Source organism: Crocodylus siamensis, chromosome 1 (genome assembly GCF_052110815.1).
Source record: "Crocodylus siamensis isolate JL-2025a chromosome 1, ASM5211081v1, whole genome shotgun sequence".
In the NCBI taxonomy this organism is placed as follows: Eukaryota; Metazoa; Chordata; order Crocodylia; family Crocodylidae; genus Crocodylus; species Crocodylus siamensis.
The window spans coordinates 35,478,359-35,502,649 of record NC_143395.1 but is presented as its reverse complement, the minus strand read 5'-3'; the positions used below and the strand labels follow the sequence as shown (position 1 = coordinate 35,502,649).

At 41.3% G+C, this 24,291-nt stretch overlaps 2 protein-coding genes across 3 annotated transcripts in view; one reads left to right on the top strand and one right to left on the bottom strand.

Annotated features, from left to right (window-relative positions):
• The window catches only part of ACP1 (acid phosphatase 1), a 31,641-nt gene extending 25,552 nt beyond the window's left edge, over positions 1–6,089 (top strand). For both annotated transcript variants that reach the window (XM_090032992.1, XM_090032981.1), the window contains exons 5-6: positions 1,891–1,996; positions 2,132–6,089. In XM_090032992.1, coding sequence (XP_089889118.1) covers positions 1,891–1,996; positions 2,132–2,209 — 184 coding nt within the window. In that variant the 3' untranslated portion in view covers positions 2,210–6,089. The remainder of the gene's footprint in view (positions 1–1,890; positions 1,997–2,131) is intronic.
• Positions 3,409–20,924, bottom strand: ALKAL2 (ALK and LTK ligand 2). The gene is made up of 5 exons (XM_090033004.1): positions 20,281–20,924; positions 17,489–17,542; positions 17,270–17,350; positions 13,510–13,575; positions 3,409–6,385 (listed from the first exon to the last, which is right to left on the bottom strand). The coding sequence occupies exons 1-4, from the start codon at positions 20,540–20,542 to the stop codon at positions 13,511–13,513; spliced, it is 462 nt and encodes a 153-aa protein (XP_089889130.1). The 5' UTR covers positions 20,543–20,924; the 3' UTR covers positions 3,409–6,385; position 13,510.
• Positions 20,925–24,291: the final 3,367 nt, after the last annotated feature.

The following is a 24,291-nucleotide window of genomic DNA, read 5'->3' as shown; positions in this document are numbered from 1 at the left end:
AAATTCACCTACTAGTTAGTGGGTGCCCTCTAGTTCTATTATTCTGGGACTTGGTGAACAACAGTTTCCTGTTCACTTGGTCCCACACTCTAAATGATTTAATAGACCTCTGTTGTATACCTCCTCAGCCTTCTCCTTTCCAAACTGAGGAGTCCTAGCCTTTTTATTCTCTCCTTGTACAGCAAATTTCTTCAGGACCCTGATCATTTTGGTTGTCATTCTCTGTACTTGTATTACACCGGTGTTTTTTCAAACTTCCTGAAGTCACAGAACTCTTTTGTGGGATGACTTCTGCCACAGATTCCCTACCTCTATCCTGTAAGCCAAGGTAGCACCAGGTGACCCAGCCCAATAATGGTGGGACATGGCCTCCCAGCCCATTCCTCCATTATCTCCAGCCCAGGCTTCCACAGAACAGTTTGAAAACTACCATATAAGACTTTTTCAAACTCTTCAATTGTTAAACTGTAGGTCTCAAAGCAGAGCACATTGTTACTGCTATTTTATAGATGCTGGGGTAGTGAGGGGCCTGAAAAATAAGGCACAGGGAAACTGGGTAACTTGCCAAAGCTCTCCTGAGTGCCAGTTTATTGCTCTATCCACTAGAATCAAGATTAACACGAAGCTATCAGTGCAGAATGTGACTAGTAAGTATTTGAAAACTTAGTCTCAAAGAAATCATGTGTTACTGATTAGTCAGAAAGTTATGTAATCTTAAACTGGGAAATGTTGAGAAGACTTTAGATATAGAACTAAGATTTATATTACATTGAAGTAAATTCACCTAGTGAAAGACACAGATTTCAGCTGTCTCTCTTTAGAGGTGCTAGGAAACTGAAGCTTAATTTGTGGGTTAATGGAATATGGACCATGGATAATTATGGGGTCTGCATACTTCTGAAAAGTTGTTGTTATCACGAACAATCTGAGCGAGTTGGGGTTTTTGACAACTTTTTTTGATGTTCAGTAGTTGTTAAAAGTATGTGCCAAACTGCAGACACCAAAATTGTTTAGTATTTGGCAATTGGTGTAACTTAAACTCAACAGGAGAACTTTTTTGAATAAATTAAAGCAGGGCTGTCCAGCTTCAACTTCTAAGTGGCTACAGGCTGCATGCCCCAAAGGCTGTACTACTGGGGACCCCATGAGCCACACCAGTGGGGGGTCATAGTCTGCAGACTGCATGGGCACCACCTTGTTACACCATGTGCCTGCAACTTACTGCTTCATGCGTTCCCCCATTTCCCCCACCACAGCACCATATGCGACACATGTATGGTCTCACCCAAAGCTGCCCGTGCTGTGCCACACAGTTCTCTGAGGTAGACACTGAAGTTGGAGGAGTGGGGTGGGAAGTCTGAAAACTTAAGCTGTTGTGTTACAGCCAAAGCAATGGGAGGAATCTTGGCAGAGTAGGACCCCATGGGCCACCAGTTGGACAGTCCTGAATTAAAGCCTAAGAGAACCCTCATTGAAGCAACATGTTGTCTTGCATTTGTTAGGTACAAGTAAGCTGATTTCAACTGTTCACCATGTTCAAGAGATTTTTTTTATATAATAAAAGCTAAAAGTAGACACTGAAAATGAGGAGTTACTCATGATGAAAGATTTAGAAGTCTTGTTAGTGACTAACAGTCAAACACCTGGTTGCATGATTTTCATTTTCATTTATACTCATTATGTGTGTAATGTCCTTAACACTTATAATATAAGAAACAACATGGTGTGCTAACAGCAATGTTTTAAAGTACATTGGCATTTTTTCCTGCGCTTTTCCTTTTTCATTCATGTGGTAAACTTTCTAATGCATACTTGAACTAATTAAGCTGGTGTCAAATGGAGCAAAAGTCATCATTTGTAGGTAAAAGTGTTTTAAATTTCTATTTACAGAGATTTGAAAAGAAAAAGCAATCAAGTTAAAAACTGTAAAGCTAAAATTGAATTACTTGGAAGCTATGATCCACAGAAACAGCTTATAATTGAAGATCCGTATTATGTAAGTATTGTGCACATGTAGACCTTTTATATATGTGCTAAATGTGAGCACAGTTTTAAACATAGCAGTTGCCAATTTAAATTTATGTGGCTAGATTTTTTTTTTTTTACTTTCTTTTTCTTATATTTTTCCTAGGGGAATGAAAAGGACTTCGAGGCTGTTTATGAGCAGTGTGTTAGATGCTGTAAAGCATTTTTGGAGAAGCCTCATTAATGCTTACCAAAGAAAATGATACTTAGATCTTTCTTTTTAAAGACTTATGTAAGCTTCACTTGAATTAATGTATTTAAAATGGTGATATTGTGCCTCTGCAGTAGTTCTGAATTGCAGCTTCCTTATTTTAGTTTGTATTGTAATGTGAATTAATTTAGAAAAAAACTTGAAACATTTTAAGAATGGAATTGAAGGATCAGCCTTTTTATTAGATATTCGTGTAATTTAAGTCATTTGCAGACAACAGAATAAATATCTATGAATTTATTGTCTCACAAGCACCATAAAATTAATGTCTTGCTTCGTTCTGTGCAATGCAAAATTACATTCTTGCACGTTTTTCACACTTAAAAAAAACTGAGTAACAGCAGCTTGCTGAGGTTTTGACCCAGTTTAGTATATATTTTAAGTATTAAACTGTAAATACCAATTGTTTTGTTTTTTTTCTTTCTAATTAAAAAAAAACAAAAACATTTTTAGTGTGACTTATTCCATTTGTATGGCTAAAGGTAGCACCTCATAATTAAACCCAGTTGTAATAAGGTACAGTAAAGTCCTTAGACTTAAAAACACATCCAGGTTGGATAGCTATGGGAATTTCTACAATCCTAAAACCAGTATCAGTTCACCAGTATATGAACTAAGAAGAATGGTACTAACTTCCTGTATTTTCCTCGTACCTAAACTTTACTTTCCTTTCCTTAAGGCAGATATTGCCTGCCTGATCACCTATCTAAACTCCATTCTCCTACTTCGTTGCATTTTCTTCCTTTCTGGTCTTTTGTTATTCCCAAGGTGATCAGTTCTATTTTAGTCTTCTACTTTGAAATCTCCATACACCTTCTTCCATAATGTCTTTTATGTTGGAATGTCCTAGAAGCAGAGGGGAGGAAAAATATACAGGTATTCTTAAATCTTCATGAACTACATATTCTTAATCACATGTAGTTTAGATCTTTGAATTTGTTTGATTTCTTTAATTCTTACACTTCATCTGTCCTTTCAGTTGTTAAAATTGTATGTGTGACCTATAAGGAAAGGTCCCTCATCTTAACTTAGTCTTCTCAGGTGTAGCACATCTTGTGATTCTTCTTAACCTTTTTTCACTCAAACTTCAGACAGGCATCTTAATAGGTTTACTGTAAATACAGAAATAGATTTCTTCTTTGGCAACTCAGCACTTGCTGATTTTAAAAAAAAAAAAAAAAAAAAAAAAAAAAGAACAAAGAACTGGAAAGGGATAACATTCTGTTCTTAGCTAGAGTAAAAAGTTCTGTAAAGTTTGGATCTGAAATATTAGGTCTTTATGTACAGATGGGGCTTCCTCCTCCTGAAAATCCATAGTGAACTTGCTTGTGAGATCTCAGCATGAAGAAATGTACCATTTAATGTAATAGAGTAATTTCCCTACACCCTCCTCTATCTGGAAAACGAAATACAGTGCAGGAAAAATATAGTTGAAAGCAAATCTTTAATTTAGCAACATACTCAGATCCAAGCACTATAACTAATCTCTGTTATTTCAGTAGCCACACAATATCATCAGAAAGTGTACGGAGACATGTAGGCGGTATTTCAGAACTATGCACTAAAAGCCGTTTAAAAAGAACCCATACAGCCCTATGAGGTTATTGCATGTTTGTTTGTATCCATATGAGGTCATTACATGGAAGGAAGACCACTCTGTCATGAATGTTCGGTATGTCATAAAAATATACAAATAAACAAGCAAACCAATCCCATGTAGGCATGTTGTACCTCTCCTTTAGTAAAATTTTAACACACATTTCTTCTATTTTTGTCTTTATCTGAGAGAGATCCTAACAGAGGGGAAAAAAGTTTCTCTTCAATTCTATGTCGTGCATTTTCTTGGAAAAACAGGTAAATTTATAAAACTCAGACTGTTCTTAAATGTTTGTGCACAAACAGTCAAATTTCAATCCAGAATAACAGATGATAATACAGCACCAATTGAAACTATGCTGTAATACAGCACCTTCTATATTTATCTTAAAGAAGTTTCTATCTTACTCAATTATCAGTTATGGTTTCCTTTAAAATCTTGTCAGTTATATTTTTTTTTTAACTGGCTCTTATTTCCAATATAAGATATTATGTATAAATGGCAGTCGCACCATTTGCATCTCAATTACTGAAGTACAGACATGCTTCTTGGTCCAGAAGCAAATATTTTCTTTTCTGCCCCTCCCAATAATTGTGTCCATGAAGGCAAGCTGTAAAAGGGATGGATGGATGGATTGTTTTCAGGCTTCAGAGGATAACCTCAAGTTCAGCCCAAGTTGGTATGAATCTTTATTGTTTTTCACCAGTATATCCACAAGTTTTTATCTAAGACAAAATACTGGTGACTTAGATATCTAACTCCAATACTAAGATGTGGGGGGAAAACTACCTTGTTACAAGCATGTTTGATTACAAAGAATGCGAGCTACACTTGCGTATGTACATGCTTATATGCTAACAGCACAGTGAGATTTGTGACATTTATAGAAGTCCATCATTCTCTGATTTTTACATAAATGTATTAGGAAATACCAGCAATAGTCGAAGTGTTAACATCTAGTGATATTACATAAATGGCATATGTACCATGGATTTCTTACTAATGTCCATGAAAACCAAAGCTGGCAATTCGTGAAAGGACTTGTGGGAACTAAACCCAAATTTTCTTAACATCAAGCTGAGCACCTTGGCTCCTTTATGGTTTAGTTAGTTGTACTCTATTTGGAGGCTTATGTTATATGGACATGAAGGATTTGAATAAAAATAGATGTTTAACAAAGACTAGTTTCAATTTCAGAGTGTGTTTCTGGAGTGCACTTAGTGGGAATGCTTAATAGTAGGCCTTCGGTGGAGGGCGAGCAGGGGTGGGAAGATGTCTTTTTCCATTATAAAATCAAACAGGTTTGGCTATGGAACTTCTAAAGAAACATAAAATGCTTATCTAAACCTCAAGATCTGATCACCATTTGAAGTTCTTCGTAAGTTAGTTTCCTAGTAAAACTGTTGGATTTTAATATAATTAATTTCGATTTTAAAACATCATGATTTGAGATGGTTAGTTTTATGAAATTATTTCTGTCCTGTTCAGACCAATGTTGTTTTTTGTTGTTATTACTAAAACTGTACCCTTTGTGGGAAGATGCTAGTTTTGTTGAGATTTTTGTCAGGAAAGGTTTCTTATATCCTGCATAAAGTCCTAGACCATTCCAGAGAGAGACCCACACTAAATACCCAATAGCTTAACGTCAAGGCAGCCAACAGTCCCAAGTTTGCGATTCTCCCACATCCTGGTGACTGCCTTTACTGCCAAAGCTGTGGCTGTTCAAGGAAAAGTATCACATCTCCAGTGTAGGAGAGCCTTAATCTCATAAAGCTTTGTGAAATGGCAAGAATTCCATGCCCAGCTCTAATCATGAGTAACCATATCTAAATAAGTTCCAATTTGTTGAAATCATTATTGAAAAAGTCACAGTGAGGGCAATGTAATACCAAACACTTTATTACTTATGTTTGTTATTTACAGTATTTACATATTGCACATTAGCTGGAATGTTTTATACATATATTGTAAAGAAAACTCATGGTAGTTTGTATGTGTATACAAAATCCACGCTCCACTGTCCTAAGGACCCGGGTTTACTCAGAACTGTCTTTTTGTATTTATCATGCAATGTGTACTCCCAGGGTACAATGTGACCCCAACATAAGTTTGTTTTAACCAAACTTTAATTGCATAAGCATGAAAGAGATCAAGTGACAACCACTGCTGTAAAGCAGATTCTGTAAGAGTTCTGAATATACAAACATTCCTTGAAGTCTCAGAATTAAGCAATAAAACACTAATTTTCTTGGTGAAGGGTGTGTGTTTGTGTAGTTTTTGGCAGCAGTACACATCAAATGTGGAGTGTGTTTTTAAGTATGGATCATTAAGTACTACTGGTGGCTATACTACTGTAAAGAATCTGCACACTGTTGACAACATAGAAAACACATGTTAAAAGAATTATGGGAAGTAGTCTGTCAATCTGCAAAAATAAATCTCTTGTTCACAATGAAATATGTTATAAAGGTATTTAAGTTCTATTTCCCTGTTGGTTTCCAAGGCACTTTTCTTGGTTCTTGGTGTTTCTTCTCTTTTTATGGTAATAACATCTGGTGGTTAAAAAATAGAAATGATTAGTTGTCTTTCATCATGTTTCATATTCCAAATGCTTAACAAACTGCATGTGTCAATTGAATATAATCAGTAAATAAAATAGGTAATTTTTTAACATCTTATGGAAAATGTGGTAGTACACTTATGATTTCCTGATTTATGTTCACATTGTTCAACTTAGTCATTTAGTAGTTAAGATTAACTACAGTAGTAAGGTAACAGTTTTGGAAAAGCATCAAACTTTAGAGTAAGAAAAATGAAGAGTATTTTCATACCTTACCATTTCAAATTTGTTTATACTGGGGTTTTTTTTCCAAATAAAGACATTTCTAAATGTGATAGCACAGTCAAAATGTGAATATACATCAGTAGTAATATTAACAGTTGTATGACTTCAAGTTTCAGTATCAGTGAAGTTTTATTGGTATTCCCCCTACAAATCTGATAGCAGGATCAGGAGTAAAGAGGATATTTTTGTTTGAGATGGACTGTCTAGGTCAATAGTTAAAAAATATAGCAGATTCAGAGGACAAGAATGGGTCTTTTAGCTGGAAATTGTGTTTGGTTGGTTTGTTATTTGTTTTTGTTTTGTTCTTTTTAAACAAGCTTCGTAGTGTTTAGCCTTCTCAAAACAACTTCTTGAAATCAAGTAATTAATAGTTGGCAGTGAACATTATGATTCTTCTGGACTTGAATATTCTGGATATTTCTTTTAGCATCTAAATAGGTTAAATCTAAAAATGGTTACGATTATGGAAATGTATCCTTAATTTCATAACAACACTTGACATTATTTTCATGACAGCATTTTGAAGTTGTATAGTTTTGAAGGCAAGAAAGCAATACTAATGCATAGATAACTATGCATTTTAATAATTAACATTTCTTTAAAAGAAACAGTGATACAAAAACTCTTTAAAATTGATTGAGATTTTTGCGATATGTCATAAATTCCTACGTATATCAGTACAAGTATACATGATGACACTCTTGTATCAGAATATGAAATGTAGTTTTGATTTGAACTCATCAGTTAAATAAAAGCATCAAATTAATGAAAGAAATGTGGCCTCCCTGACACAGACCATTTTTGTTTGTACGGTACCCATTATAATAGGGCCCTATTTTTTTAACTGGGATTTCAAGGTACTACCATAATAACTAGAATAATAATTTTAATAATCATCATAAATTGGTTTCATTATGTGTCAACAAATCCTAAATTAAGAAGCTGCCTTTTTCTAGTGGAAAATGGTTCTTTTTAATTCTAATAAGTTATTTTGAGGGTCTGATTCAAATAAATAGTTGAGCAGAAATCTCTTGTGCTGCATCTTGGCGTAAATACAGTAACTTACAGAAATGTTCAAACTAAACATGTTGCATCTTTTTAAAATATATATTACACTAAGAATTTAAATAGTTCAATAATTCTGCTTATTTTTCATTTAAGTTGTTAATAGAAAGCACAAGTACTGAATGGTATGCTGCTTACCAATTTAAATGGGCATAGACAGGGGTTTTCAGACTACATTTACTGGTATTTCTGTCTTTGTCAGAAACTTAGGATTGCAGATTTTTCATGCTTAGGGAAGTCACGTTTTCATTCCTATTTCTCCCTCCCTTTTCAGAAACACATGTAAGGCTCAAAGTGGTTAGTAACTATTTTTCTGTTGTCACACTTCTGAATTAAGTTTTCCTACATATAACTACTACCGTCAAATGACAGAATGACTGCACTCTTACCCTGTTGGGAACTTTGAAAAACATTTGGTTGCAATATCTACTGGGAACACAGGCAAACAAGTACTTGCTTTTCCATTCATCCTTTCTTAAATAATGCAAAAAAATGTAATGAGTCACTAATGATTAAGATTTTTAAAAGCATGGATTAAGTAACAAGGATACATTGTCAGCATAACTAATTTGGTTCCATTATCTATGTAGGATGATTGTCTACATGGATAACCTTTCCTGTGGCAGATAGGACAAGGTTATTAAGAATGCCCCAGGATGAAGAAAAGGTCTTATTTGTTTGACAACAGCACATGGACTCCTATATAATACTACAGTGTTTGTGGTAATTCTGCATCAGAATCCTAAAGATGCCTTTGGCAGTGGCCAAAAACCTTTTTCTGTCTGAAGGCTCAGAAGACTGTCTTCCACTCAAAGACACAGAAAAAGTCAAAAAATGGAGGTAACAAAAGCTGCTGTATAGTGATTATGCTCAACAGCCAGCAGAGAGAACTGATGGCAGATTACCTACTAACAACAAAGACTGAAGAACATATTATACCATTAACATGGGCTGTACATTAATGATGTAGTTTCCAATTCAAGTCCAGCCCCCATTTTAAATTCTAAATGTTCTGAGGCTATGGATCTCTGTTGGTAGGCAGATCATGCATATGAAATAACATTTTGTTCCTGATATTTAAAAAGTACCATCTTAACCCTTGACTTAGTGGTAACCCTTTCTTTATTCATTAGTTTTACCAGTAAGTTGAGGAGTACCAGTAAGTAACTAATGAATAAACAGTATTACTGGTAACCCTTGAGTTGCTGGTAAAAAGCTGAGTGACAATGACCACAAGTTGACGCTTTCACTATCCATTGCAAAGCGGGCAAGTCAGCCAGCAGTGTGGTAGTCCTTGACATTAGGAAGCTAATTTCCATAAGCTCAGGAGGCTGTTCTTGAGGCCCTGAGCAACCATGATTTCACAGGGAGGGGGAGTTCATGATGAGTGGCTACTCCTTAAGGAAGCGATTCTGACCTGTAGGAAAGGTGGTAAAAGGGCTCAACAGGGAGTTCATAGACCTCCTAAGTCTAAAAAGAAAGGCTTATAAAAGATGGAAGACAGGAAACACCAATAAGGAGGAGTATTCTGCACTGGTTCTCACCTGCAGGGAACAAACTAGGAAAGCCAAGGCTGCAACTGATCTACTGGGTACGTGAATCAAGAACAATAAAAAGTCCTTTAGATGTGTGGGGAGTCAAAAGAAAAGGGCAACTTTGGACCCCTGCTAAACCAGCTGGGGCAGCTGACCACTGACACCCAGGAAAAAGCCAATCTGCTCAATGATTACTTTGCATTGGTTTTTCACCAGCTAAAAGGGACCACCCTGCCAAACATGATGCTGGATGACAAGGGTGAGGGGTGAATATAAGCCCAGCATTGCTGTTGATCTTGTGAGGGAACATCTGGAGAGGCTGGACCCCCACATATCAGCTGGTCTGGATGGTTTGCATCCAAGAGTGCTAAAGGAACTGGCAGACATCGTAGCGCGCAAGGATATGCAAGAACTCATGGTGTTTGGGGGAAATACCTGAAGATTGGAAGAGGGCCAATGTGGTGCCCATCTTCAAGAAAGGGAGGAAAGAAGGCCTGGGAAATCACAGGTCAATCAGTTTGACCTCAATCCCAGGGAAGATTTTGGAAAAAATTAGCCTGTCAAGAATGGTTTGATAACAGAAGGTAACATTGAGGGATAGCCAGCACAGGTTTGTTGCAGGTAGGCCTTGCCTGACCAATCTCATTTCCTTCTATGACCAGATGACATATCAGCTGGACAAAAGGGAAGAGGTTGTTGTCATATAGTTGGACTTCAAAAAAGACTTTGACCTGGTGTCCCTTGATGTGGTTATGGAAAAATTGGGCAATTGCAGCCTCAACTACTCCACATTCCGATGGCTGGGAAACTGCCTCCAAAGTTGGACCCAGAAAGTGGTAGTTGATGGAACCAAATCAATGTGGCACTCAGTGACTACTGGTGTCCCCCATGGCTGTGTTCTCAGACCTGTACTCTTTCGTGTGTTCATAAACAATCTGGACACTGGTGTCAGAAGTGGACTGGGTAAGTTTGCTGACGACACCAAACTTTAGGGAAGAGTGTCCACACTAGAGGATAGGCTGGTGATACAAGCTGACCTTAACAGTCTTGCAAGGTGGCTGGATGAAAACCTCATAGCCTTCAATACAAAGAAATGCAAGGTGCTCCACCTCTGAAATAAAATCCTATATCACACTTACAGGCTCAGCAATGCTACACTTGATAGCATCATGACTGAAAGAGACTTGGGGGCCATAACTGACCATAAGATGAATGTGAACCACCAATGCAATACCACAGCTGGCAAAACAACCAAAACTCTGGCTTGCACTGATGCATCTCAAGCAAGGCCCAGGATGTCATCCTCCTGCTGTACTTGGCCTTGAGGAGGCTGCAGCTGGAGTACTGCATCCAGTTCTGGGCTCCACAATTCGGGAAAGATGTGAAGAAGCTTGAGAGAGTCCAGAGGAGAGCCACATGCATGATCAGAGGGCAAGAGAACAGGCCTTATGAAGAGAAGCTGTAAGCCATGGGACTCTTCAGCCTAGAGAAGCGCAGGCTCAGGGGTGACTTGGTGGCAGCCTATAAGTGCATAAGGGGTGTGCATCAGGATTTGGGGGAACACCTGTTCACCAGAGCACCACAAGGGATGACAAGGTCCAGTGGTCACAGACTCCCACAAGACCATTTTAGGCTGGACATAAGGAAAAACTTTACTGTCTGAGCCTCCAACCCCTGGAACAGACTTCCCCTAAAGATGGTGCAAGCACCTACTCTGGGCACTTCTAAGAAATTTGAATGCTTATCTTGCTGGAATCCTTTGACCCTAGCTGACTTCCTGCCCCTGGGGCAGGGGGTTGGACCGGATGATCTTACGAGGTCCCTTCCAGCCCTAATGTCTATGAAATCTATTTAAATAAAATAGTAACATGATAACATAAGCCACAAGTGTTTGCATTCTGTTATCCTGAATGCTGTTTATTCATTAGTGCCCACAATTATTAACTCTGCAGTCTGGTGCTAAGCTACAAATCTTTCATCTTTCCCTATGCTTTTATGAAAAGGCTTGATCCAGCAGCCAGGTCTAAAGAAACAGAACCCCTTCCCTGTGGCTGTATCTAGGAAATGGCAGCTGCCACCATACCCCCTATACTGGAAGAGTTATATTACTTGGGGAAGCTGAACTGTACACTAAAAAAAAGGCTTAAACGGATCCTTTGACTTCTGTGAGATCAGCTGTGAATCATGATGTACGTCTTGCCTATGCTGAAGCTCACTGAGGAACTATGCTGCTGCTAATGAATAAATAGAGGTTGCACATTATGCTTTCTCACACTTCTGAGGAGACCTGGAGGCTATGAGCCCTGTGAAATGGATTTCCTTCACCAGTCTCCTGGTTTCAGAGCAGATAGTACCACCTAAAGGAACTGCCCTTTGTTTCTTACCATGAGAAATCAAACTCCTATTGGGAAGTGTTGATGCAGAAAGGCTTTCTAGCAAAAAGGTGAAAAGGAACTGTGATCCCATGTATATGATTATGAATCATGTTTGGCTGGTAATTGCCCTAACACTTTACCTGTTCTTTGCAGTAGAGTATAGGGATAATATGATCCTACTAATAGATTACTTCCTGGATTGCACTCTGGACCTGTGCTCTGCATACAGCTGAGCAGGAGCATGCAGTTTGTGGTGCCACAAGCTGCACATGGTGAACAATTAAAACATGTGCCACGCAGCAAGGTGGCAAAACTTGCTACCAGGATTTCCCAGTAGCGAAAAACCCCAGGAAAAAAAAGTGGCAAAAAGTACACAAAGAAGCCTGCACTAGCACAAATAGAGGCCTGGCCCTCCAAAGCAAGGCTCTGGCTGCTGGCCAAGCCTCCATGCTCCCCAAGTTGTGCCCCTGCTGCTCCAGCATGCCACTAGTTTATATTGCTAGGGCCAGCACCTGTGCCAGCCCCTGCCTTCAGCTCTCCCTGGCTGAAAAGCCAAGAGGAGCTAGGCAAGGGCAGTTTGCTGACAGTGGGACAACTTGTCCCTCAACAAAGTCCACCTGCAGGGCCATGGACTGAGGCCCAAAGTAGCAGCACAAATTTGTGCCGCCGCTGCAAGCGCACATCCCTGTTTAGAGACAGCCATGGAAATCACACAGCTAGAACAAGGAGCTTATTACCACTGCCTAATGTTAAGTTTAAAAAAAGTAGATTCTCTGACAGCTTCCCTAAACAGCCGAAGTCTGGATTACAGAGTTGCCTCCATGGATATTTACTTTGCTCGTAGTAATACTTGCCGAATAGAAGTTCATTTTTGTAGGCAATAGGCTTCAAAAACCTCCAGAGCCAAATTTGGATTAGTTTGGGTGTACTTTAAAACTATTTTTCCCCCATACAAAAAACAGTGACATAAAAATGCAAAGAAAAAGCTTGTTATGCTTTAATGTAAAGTCAGAATTCTGAACTAAACATTTCATTTGGTGGCTTTCACTGGTTAATAAATACCTGTGGTAAAACCTAAAACTGATAATTTCTCTAAGATCATTTTAAAATTCTCACACAAAAGATTACATAAATGTATTTTTGTCTCAACTGAGGGTAGATGGGAACAGAACACAAGTTGTGATGCATGTCAGCTTTTAGAGGTATAAATATTTTGGGAATACTTTCTTCATTTATTATGCATATGAAGTTGCCATAATTTATAAGACTTAAGCAAGTGCAACAAGAAAAACTAGCCCTTTGGATGAACACCTGAAATCTAAAGACAGCTGAATAATCTACTTAGTTTGATTTATCAATGCTACCACTAGAGTGATAACACAATGAATTATCTTAGGAGCACCTATGGCATCTACCTTTAAAAATATATATGTGTATAGTTACATATATATTAATCCATATTTAAAGAGTACACAATAATTCTACAGCTGAAAACAAAAGAGAAGCCAGTGACAATACATACAATTGTATACTGAGTCAACTCTTGAAGAAAAATTAGCTACAGCTGTTAGGCTTTGTTCTGTAAAAACAAATTCACTATCTACTAACTGCATCCTGCTATGAATAATTCACAGCTGATGTCTATGGGTCTTTATAATGCCTTCCAGTAGGGGGTACTCCTTATTTATAGCCAGTATTTTGCCAGATTAAGACAATTGCGTCAAACACACTGAAAGGGGAATACCTTAGCCTAAGGATGATTGTTTATACACTCTCATGAATATTTTTTGTCTTCAATGCAAAATCCACCATTTTGCTGTGCAGTAGAATGTTATTACCTCTGTCAAAAAGCTTACCTTATCCTTCCATGCACATTGGACTTACTGCCAACCGAGTAAGAAGCCTGGCACATCTTTTATAGTCTGCCATGAGAAAAGATCATAAATACAGTAAGTTGACACTGCTGATGTAATTCTGTTTTTAAAACTAAAAAGGTGATGTGCAAACTATTAAAACTATTAATTTTAAATCACTGCCTTGAACTAAAGACTTATTTTATAACAGGTGATGCACCTGGGGAGGAACAACTGGCACCATACCTACAGGTTGGGGAACTCCCTTCTTGTCAGCACAGAGGCGGAAAAGGATCTTGGAGTCATAATTGACTCCAAGATGAACATGGGCCAGCAGTGTGGGGATGCAGTCAGGAAGGCCAACCGTACCTTGTCATGCATCCACAGATGCATCTCGAGCAGGTCCAAAGAGGTGATCCTCTACCTCTATGCGGCACTGGTCAGGCCGCAACTGGAGTACTGCATTCAGTTCTGGGTGCCACACTTCAAGAGGGATGTGGTCAGCATCGAGAGGGTCCAGGGGAGGGCCACTCGCATGATCAGGGGGCAGCAGGGCAGGCCCTATGAGGAGAGGCTACGGGACCTGAACCTGTTCAGCCTCCACAAGAGAAGGCTGAGAGGGGATCTTGTGGCCTGTTATAAACTAGTCAGAGGGGGATCAGCGGGCATTGGGGGAGTCACTGTTCCCCCGTGCACTGCCAGGAGTGACCAGGAATAACGGTCACAAGCTGGCAGAGGGAAGGTTTAGGCTAGATATCAAGAAGCGCTACTTCACTTTCAGGGCGCCTAGGATCTGGAACCAACTTCCAAGAGGTGGTCCTGGCTCCTACCCTGGTTTTTAAGAGAAGGTTAGATGAACATCTTGCTGGGGTTGTTTGACCCCAATATTGTTTCTTGCCATGGCAGGGGTTCAGACTAGATGATCTACTCAGGTCCCTTCCGGCCCTAGAAACTATGAAACTACTAAACTAGGGTAGAAATTGGCCCCATATGCCTGAAAACATACTGTAAGGTGATGAAAAGCCATTTTTTTCAAAGATGAGTGCATGATCTGTGTACCTAATTTCTGTGAACAAATGGTACAACTGCCTGCAGACTGTGTGCATAAAAACTATCTCTAAGTAGCCATGCCTGTGCCAAATGCTAGATCTGAACAAGTAGAAATTAAACTTGCATGTGCAATTTGTTTACATCCATCTTTGCAATCTAACTCTCAATGAGTTAATCTGAAAACTAGATAAACAGTGCATTCCTATGCAGAGAATTATAGAAGGAAAGATCTGTTATATCATACCTATTCCCCAATGCCAGTGCAAAATGATTTCCTACATTTTATTCTTAATGTTTTTTTTACCATCATCAAAATACAGGGCTGGAAGGGGCTTCCTGGGTCATGATCTAGTCTCCTACAATTTCAAGCAGCCATGTCATATTATCTGAATCACATTTATTTAGTTCCATTTTAGAACTGGTTAGATTTTTGCTCTCCTTGCTTTTAATAACAGGCTGTTCCAAAGCCTCTCTTCTCTGAAGATTAGCCATCATCTTCACGTGTACATACTAATTAGTGGGATGAATAAAGTGTAGGGAACAGTGAAACAGATGGCAGTCAAGGTTACAAAGTTAAGCAGGGTAACCTATTTTGCGTGCAGGACAGATTGAAAAGAAATTGGTCAAAGCTTGGTCACATATTCACTTAAAGCCTCTCTCCAGTCCTACAGTTAGCAATCTAGATTATTGTTCAAGGATTGACACTTCTTGGTAACAAAATTTAAGTACTAAGATCTATCATGCTGTTAAATTACAGAAAGCACTAGGAAATGTGCTGGACACTGCTTTTGTAGTGACAGAAGACAGGCTTTTCCCTTGTTATGGCAGCAGACTGCAGGTGTTTTATATTTTCTTTTTGAATGGCTGCACAGAATGAACTGGTGAATTGTAACCTGAAATCAAAATATTAGCAGAAATCCAGTACTGAGTACCAAGCTCAGACTCTTGTGCATGGATAATTAAAGCATGGTACACATTTCAAGATCCCACAACAATTTATTTAAGGAATATGTGTATCCAATATTCTACCTGCAAATGGATTATCAATTATACCATTGGTATTTTATTCATGTTTAATTAAATCTACAGCTTGTGCAAGATGTCATACTGACATCCCTAGAAACTGCAAACTGTTGCACAAGATGGATACAGTACAGGTAACACTAGTGCAAAGTATCTGCCCTTGCTCCTGTAGTGTGATACTACCATTGGGGAAAAGTCTAATTTAAGCTTGTTCCCCAGCTTCTTTGTTGCTCATTCCAATTAGTGCTGAATATGATGTTGATTTTTTTTGTCATCCTTTAGTGACAGAAGATAGACTTTTCCCTTACTGTGGCAGCAGACTGCAGGTATTCTGTAAAATAAGCTGGTGAATGGCTTTCAGTTACTAAACTTTCCATCACTGAGTATAGGCTGAACATGGTCAGGTTTTATTCTAGTGCTAGGGCTTATTTTTCAGTATATGTATCAATTTATGTCAGGTCTGCCAACTTCTAAGTCCCTAGTGGCCAAGTGTCGACATACCGCACAGATGCTTCTCTTTCCCACCACTGTGCCCCAGCGTAGTCCCAGACTAACCCTCAGCTCTGCACTGCTGTGCTACCCTGCCTCCTGGGGTAAAGGCAGGAAGCAGCAGCCAGAGAAGGAGCAAGGATCCTGGAGACTCTGTTGCTGTGGCCAAAGCAATATTGTGGGGAGGAGAGGGTAGCAGTAGCCAGATGAGAGTCTGGAGCTGCACATTAACCCTTCGTGGGCTGCTAGTTGGACATCCAGTTTTAGAAACTTCTTCCTGGCTTTCCAAGACATCCAATCTTATGTCATGCAAATAAGTAAAAAAGGAATAGGCTTAATAAATATGACTTCAAAAATGTGCAGAACAGATCGTGGGCAAAAAACATTCTTAAAATGTGAGTCAGGAATTCTTAGTTCTATTTCCAGTCCCGCACTTGACTGACTAGCTGAGCTTGGAAAAGTAGAATAATGTTTACTTTTGTTCTGAAAGAGTGGGCAAAAATAGCATCTTTTTACTCAACAGGTCTGCCCCTCATATGTAGAGTCATATCAGCTGACCAAGATTTTAAGAAGAAAAATCTTACTCTTTTTGTTTCTTCTAACACTGCACTACCAACATTGCTGGGATGCTGTGAGCCAGGTGTGGTTCACCTGTGTCCATCATTTGATTTTTATTAACTAATTTCCAGTATGTTACACTTCTGTAAACCAACTGAATACATTACTAGGAAAAAGATGGGTTACCAAAACATAAGAGGCTATCATTTGCCTTTAAAGGCTGCACTGTAAGCAATGGTACATGAAATGGAAATAGCTTCACTTGGTTTTCAGAGTCTTGGTTGAGTTTTCAGCACAAGCCATTAAATGCATTTTCCCTGTAAAGTTAGCATAGAAGATTTGGAGCCAATGGGAGAGAGCAAATTTGGTATTTCAAGGAACTTTTTACTTTCATTATATGCTGGAAACACCTTGCTTTGGCTTCCCCATCTGTAAAAATGGAATGATAATACTATCCTATCTTTCAAGCAGGATGTATACTTAATTAATATCCATAAACACTGAACTCTAACAGAAAGGGACTGTAGTGGCATAATATTACAACTGTTATGTCCTAGAATTGTTTAGAGTCACTCCATTCAAACAACAAACAAACACCTCACTCTGTTTCTTAAATGAGTTAGCCTTGATTGGTGTCACTTACATGCTGGGATGGTGCAGTCTCTTGTATTGTGATACAGCCGATGAAAGTGTTTACTACATTTTGGACTAAAATAGAGAGGACCTGAAATAAAAAGGGGGGGTGGGGAAGGGAGGAAAGAGTCATTAGCCTAAATGATTCAGAGCTCCTAGAGAAAGGAGAGACAAACTTTAAGTGGCATATATATGAAATAATGACTGCAAATGCAAAATGTACATGTACCTGTTAAATGCTTTAAAAATTTTTCTTTCATCCTCAGATCTCTGGGAACTATTTCTGTTGGAAAGAAGAAAGCATTCACTGTAACCTACTAGAAATACATGCATCACACATGGGAAGGCAACCTATGAGGCATGCCAAAATTCTGCTCATCTGAGGGGCAGAACCATAGGGCACTAGAAGCATGCAGGTGACGTGGCATTTGCATAAAGGGAGCAAATTGAAGCCACCTTTGTCTTTCATAAAGAACCACAGCCCCTGCAAAGGGGAGCGCTGCAATGCTGGAACTGATGCTCCCTGTCAGGCAAACAATCATATAGATGAGGACCACCAAAAAGTCACATTTGAGTAGTGTGCACTGTATTTTAGCTCCCCCCGGTTCTGGTGTATCACTTTAAATTCAATGACACCTAGAAACTTGTAGCAACTTCAGTAGTACAAAGAGTCCACAGCTATACCTGTGGTTGATGTTCCTTTTTTGGCTGTTTCATGCACCTTTTTAGCTACAGGCACCACCGCTGCTTTGTCAGCAATAATATACTAAGTATGGAACACAAAACTTGGATCAATATGATGACAGGAAACATAGAAACAGTATGTGTTTTCTCTAGCAGTAAATAAAGTTCACAGGAAAGGAATATTCCAAGCAAATTGCTCTGCCCTACCCTTGCGGTTTGCTTCCCTGCATTCTGTGTTCAGAAGATGGCAAAGTGAAACTGGTTTACTGAAATCCACTTAAGCCTCAGCCCCTGCTTGTGTCTTGTTGATTTACAGTTATCTTTGATTGCTTTCGGTTACTAACGCCATGGTGATAGCTTAGTGTTGATTGCGTATGATGTATGATAGGCTGTAGGGTCCTTTATTTACTTGACCATAAATGCCTAAGTAGCCTTCTCCATTCCCCTGGCACCTCTTATCACATATAAAGCAGAAAACATTTCCATTCAAATCTGATTCACTGATGAGGTTAAACGCTTCTCGAAAGTCATTTTTCATTTACCTCTAACTTGAGTCAGTCTAAGTAAAATTGGCCTTATCATGTTTGACCTAATTGTGTCATGAAGAGCATTAAAAGCTTACATGTTTCTCTGAGAAGCTTCTCACAGGACAGACCCTCTGGGAAACTGATGATAGGACTGACATAAAGGAAGGCTCTAAGGAAGCAATAATGCCTTTCCAGCTTTGCTGGAAACCATTCTCTTTTATTAACAATAAAAATAAGATGTCCCACATAGGAGCCAGGGAGTCCAGTACCAACCTAGCGGTTTTATTCTCACTGGATCCCATTCCCCAGCGCATTGGATTTGCTGATGCTGAGCAGCCACAAGCTCTGCCCAGCAAGCCACAAGCACCTTGTTTTGCTTTGCTGTGCTAGAGTTACAGAGTAGAGTGTGCTGCTTGTAACTTTTTTCTAGCACAGAGTAAGGGAAACTTTCACATTGGCCTGAGTTAGGACCCAGGACACTTTGAGGTAGTCCCATGTAAAACCTTCGTTAAAATTGTCTATGCAAGAGAATAAATAGCATTTTAATGAGAGTCACTGATTACTCCAACGTTAAAGCTGCAAGTCCCGGGAAGGACCAAGCAAAGCCAGCAGATGATGGGAAAGAAGGGCAGAAAAAGGCAAAACATGGCCTCTCTCTCAGAAAACTGAAAATTGGCACAACTGAAATACTGAGGAAGGATTTAATAGCTGCCTTCAGCTACCTAAAGGGGGGGTTCCAGAGGGGATGGAGCTGGACTGTTCTCAGTGGGGGTGAATGACAGAACAAGTTGCAGCAAGGGAAATTTAGGTTTGAGACAAGGGGAGGGTAGTAAAGCTCTGGAACAGGCTACACAGAGAGGGTGTGGAATTCTCCACCCTTGGTGGTTTTCAAGACTTGGGTAGACAAAGCCTGTGTTGGGTTGATGTAGTTGGGGCTGGTCCTGCTTTGAGCAGGGGGTTGAACCAAATGAGCTCCTGAAGTCCCTTCCAACTCTTTCTCTAATCTCACTCATGGGGCCTAGACAGAGAGAGGGAAAGGCTGGGCGGTGGTGATACTACAGAGGCTTGGGGATGGCAGTGTGCGGCAAATTAAACCCGGCAGCCAGCGAGGCCAACTCAGCCTCCAGCTGCGGACTGCTGCCCCCTGCTCCGGTCTGCTTCCACTGCCTGTGACTTGCAGGAACAGCCTGGAGGGAGCATCAAGAGCAAATGCAGTTCTTGGGACCATGTAGGCACTCTGCTCCAAAAGAAATAACTTAATCTGGGTTGGGTGATAAATACAGGGTCACAAATATTTGAAAGGTCCAAGCACCCAAGAATGAAAAGGATTAGTAAAGCCAGCCCCAAGCCTGCTAACAAAGTTCCAGGTGTGGCGTCAGCTAGGGCTTGGCTGTGAAACCCGGAGCCAGGGGAAGGGGAGGAAGGACCGGAAAACTCATTCGGGAGACTCCAGGCTACCTGATCTGAGCTTATGCTTCGTTTCCTTACCCCCGATCTCACTGTTCCCACCCCATGAATGCAGGAGAGATATTAGGGAAAACTTTGTGAGGAAGAGGAGAGGGCAGCCCTGGGACCGGCTGCCCGGAGAGGTGTGCCGGGCTGATGTAGTCGGGGCTTGGGCAGGGAGCTGAACTGGATGCGAGGTCCTGAGGCTCCTTACGCCCCTCCGCGCGCAGCGGGTCTGGCTTTGAGCTCCGCGCGTCTCGGGAGCGGGGTCGCGCCCGCGCCCGCCGGCTTCTCCTCCGGGAAGAGCGAAGTTGGCCGCGCAGGAGGGAGCGGGCGGGGCGGGGCGGCGCAGCCGGGCACCTACCGACTCGCTGCTCGTCCGGGTACCCGCCGTAGTCCTCCGCTTCCCTGCGGTCCAAGCCGTAGTCGTGCTTGGAGAAGCGCTGCCGCCCGCTGTCCCCCTGCAGCTGGTAGCTCTTCAGCTCCTGGATGATCTCCATGATCAGGTCGAGGAGGCTCTGCCGGTCCTTTACATCCATGGAGTCGCTGGTCTCCGCGCGGGTGCCCGCCGCCAGCACCAGGAGCCCCAGCAGCGCCAGCAGCCGCGCAGCCCGCGGGGCGCCCATGGCCGGGGAGAGGCTCCGCGCTGCGGGGGGCGGGCTGGGCTCCTATTTCACTGCCGGCAGCGCGCGGGGTGGGCAGGCGAGGAAATCACGCGTGTGACGGGGGACGAGGCGCCTTATGTAAGCAGGGAGTCCCGCTCCGCGCCGCCCCCTCCTCCGCTGTTAAAAACCCCGGCGGCCCGCGCCTGCCTCTGCCTCTGCCCCCTCCGGAGCCGCCGCGGGGCCGGGCCGGGGCTCTTCCCGCCGCAAACTTTGCAGGCAACTTCTTGATTTCGAGCTTCATGCCGGAAACCCGCGGCAGCGGCAGGTGCCTTCACCTCCGGCAGCGGCGGCAGCCCGGACCCGCCTCCCCCGGGACCCTGCCTGGAAGCCTCCTGGCGGGGCAGCGCCGGCGGCCGGGCCGGGCGGGAGCGGAGCGGAGCGGAGCGGAGGGGCGGCCGGAGGCGGACGCTTGGGGCAAGGAGTCGGACCCGCCCCCGCCTCTCCCCGCGGCTGAGCCGAGCGCGGCCGCCCCGGGGGGCGGGGAGAGCCTGCCCCGGCTTGGCGGGACCTGGACGTCGAGGCCCGGTGCTGCCAGGTGTACGATGACGATCGTATCTGGACCGTCATTTCCAGCTTTGTACAGTGTAGGAGCAACAGTAGTAAAAGTGCTCCAAGTGTACGGTATTTTTGGAGGCAGCTAACTGATGCAGCGTTATGTAAAACCCAAGTCACTCTCAAGGAGTTTTTACCAACTTTGGTGGGGGGGGGGTTACACACACACATATACACCATCGTTTCAAGCCTTGTAAAATGTATGAGCAATTTTATATATATATATATATATATATATATATATATATATATATATATAAAACATATAATAAAATATATATAAATTTTATATATATATAAAATTGCTCATATGTGTTATGATACATATAATTGCTCATACATTTTACAAGGCTTGAAATAATGGTGTGTGTGTGTGTGTGTGTTTATGTATATATATGTGTGTATCACGTTCCAGATCGAATTGGCCAGATCAGTTCCAAATCATATTGACTGAGCTGAACTCAGTTGTTCGAAACACCATGTATGGTGCTATAACCAGCAAGCCTCTTCCATCCCAGACCTATCACCCTGGGACTTTAGACACTCCCAAATCCATCCTACCTGAAGGGCCACACCCAGAGGTCTTGGGATTCAGATGCCCCCAGATACTACAGGCAAGCATCCTCCATCCCAAACTCTTTAGTCATGGGCTTCAGACACATAATCTTAGCCCACAAGAGACCAAGAACTAACTTTTGGTTTTGCTGTCAGCATTTTCTTATGACTGTTTGCCTCAAAATGCAGGCTGCCCTCTGACTTATGACACAACTGGTTCCTGAAATCCGCATCTTAGGTTGAAACTTGGTAACTCAGAACCAATTCTCCTATAGGAAGAATGGTATAAATGAGAGATTGATTCCTGAACCAAGGCCCAATACTCACACACAGTGGCCGCCACTGTTATCCATCACCCTGCACCACCGTGTGCTGCTTTCACACAGCTGGTCACACATCCAGTTTCACGGATGGCTTATGATTGGGTAGGGGTGAGGCCCGTCATCAGCCCATGGAGTAGCATGTCCAACCAAATGTGCTACATGCAACCCACCACCGCCACGTACCACCCTGCACCGCCATGTGCAACCCCCCCATTCCACATCTGGCCTCCACCCCCGCCCCACTCCACCTCCTGCTGCAAACCTGGTCACAATTGCTTCCTGCTTGGGAAATTATGAAGATTTCATTTTAAATATTGGCTAAAATTCAACATCTTCCATGTGTCAGGTTTCCAGGTCGTAGCTGTACTGGTCTAGAGGAAAAGGCAATCAGGGCTTATGGTAGATGTGATATCTTTTATTAGACCAAGATTTTTGCAAAAAAAAAAAAAAAAAAAAAGGATGTCTGACAGGGAAGATATCAAATTTTAGCCAATTTTTAAAATTAAATCTTCATAATTTCCCAAGTAGGAAGCAACTGAGACCACCTGAAACCTAAGATACTGCTCCTGCCTTGGTTCAAGGTAATTTGCATCATCACAGAGCCTCACAAGAGAGATGAGAGACTCCTTACCAGCTAAGAAATGCCTGCCCAGAGGAGCTTTCCATCTATTGACTCCTCTGTGAAATCCTATGAAATATGAACTTTCATTTCTACCCAGAAGAACTTTTACAATCTTTTCTCTGATGCCTGGTGAAAGGTGTTTGTGTCCTAAAGCTTGCAATTAAAGAAACATTTTGCAAAAATCTTTTTGGTTTAATAAAAGATATCACCCCTACCATGAACCCTGATGTCAAATACTGATACTGTAACTGTGCTGGGTCATGTAGTGAAGCATGCACTGCTTAGGTAATGGAATGCAAGTCAATACCATGAGGTTTTTACTCCCTTGGTAGCTTCTAATTCCAGCAGTTTGCGTCACTCATCTTTAACAGGACACAGAAGTGGGATCCATGAAAACTTTTACTTTTGGATTTCAAGCCCTCACAGAAATCAGTTTCTTTGGAAATGGACATGATTAATACAATTGTAAGTCAGACACATTTTTAAAGTTAATTAACTGCCTGGAGCAATATTTCCCTGTTTTATGAACACTGGTCCTTTCTGAGTTCCATAAGTAATATTTTAAGAAACTGTTATGCAAAATATATATTTCAGCTGAGACTCTCAAAGTACTTTACAAAAACTATCTGAGCTGCAAAAGACATCTGTGAATTAGGTAGATAAATACATTTCTACTTGGTTTGTAGGCAGGAAAACAGAGACAAAGAGAGATTAAGGGTTAGATTCTGCTTTGTACACACACACATATAATCCATATATCGTTTACGTGTGTGTGTGTGTATTATTCATGCCCACACACACATACTTACACAAACAAATAAAAACAGGACACTCTAAGCAAAATCATTTGGAATAGCCCCATTGACTTTAGCAGGTGTTCTTGCAGATTTACACAAGTGTAGATGAGAAGAGAAACTAAAGACTAAACTAGGCTATCCTTTCTCACGCTGGATAGTATCTTAAAGCTCAAGCTACCAAAATACTTAGGGGCCTAAGTCTCATGTGAAACCCATTTTCAGTGTCTAAGTCTGAAACCGTGACCCTCAAAACTCTCCCTCTGCTGCTGCTCAATCACTAAGGATGTAAAGTCTGTAAGTGACAATAAAGTAAGAGAAAAGTTTTAGACTCAGGGTGGGACTGCTCCAAACTCAAGCTAGCACTAACACCCATCAACATCTGAGCAGTTCCTGAGGGTGAGAGGGGGAGTTAGCTTGGTGCCAGAACTGCCTCCTGGGCAGTAAAGTTCAGGGGGTGGAAAGTTTGTCTACACAAAACAGAAGGGTGTGGGAGGGGACACTGCATCCTGGGAAGCTACAGGACTGCAACTGGGGCAGCTCATCTGTGGGGAGTGGCCATTCATTACTGGAAGAAGCTTTGGCTCTTTGACAAGAGGATGTTTTTCCAAGAAGAGGGATTGCCAAGGAAAGATAGGATCCACCTAATGAAGAGAGGGAAGAGTATCTTCACAGACAGGCTCGCTAACCTAGTGAGAAGACCTTTAAACTAGGTTCATCAAGGAATGGAGACCAAAGCCCTGAAGTAAGTGGGGAAGTGGGTGACCTGGAGGAAGAGCGAGTAGGAGAGGGCAACATGGGAGGCCTCCTCATTCTTCCTGAGAAAGTACAGCAACTGGCTAGTTACCTATGGTGTCTGTCCAC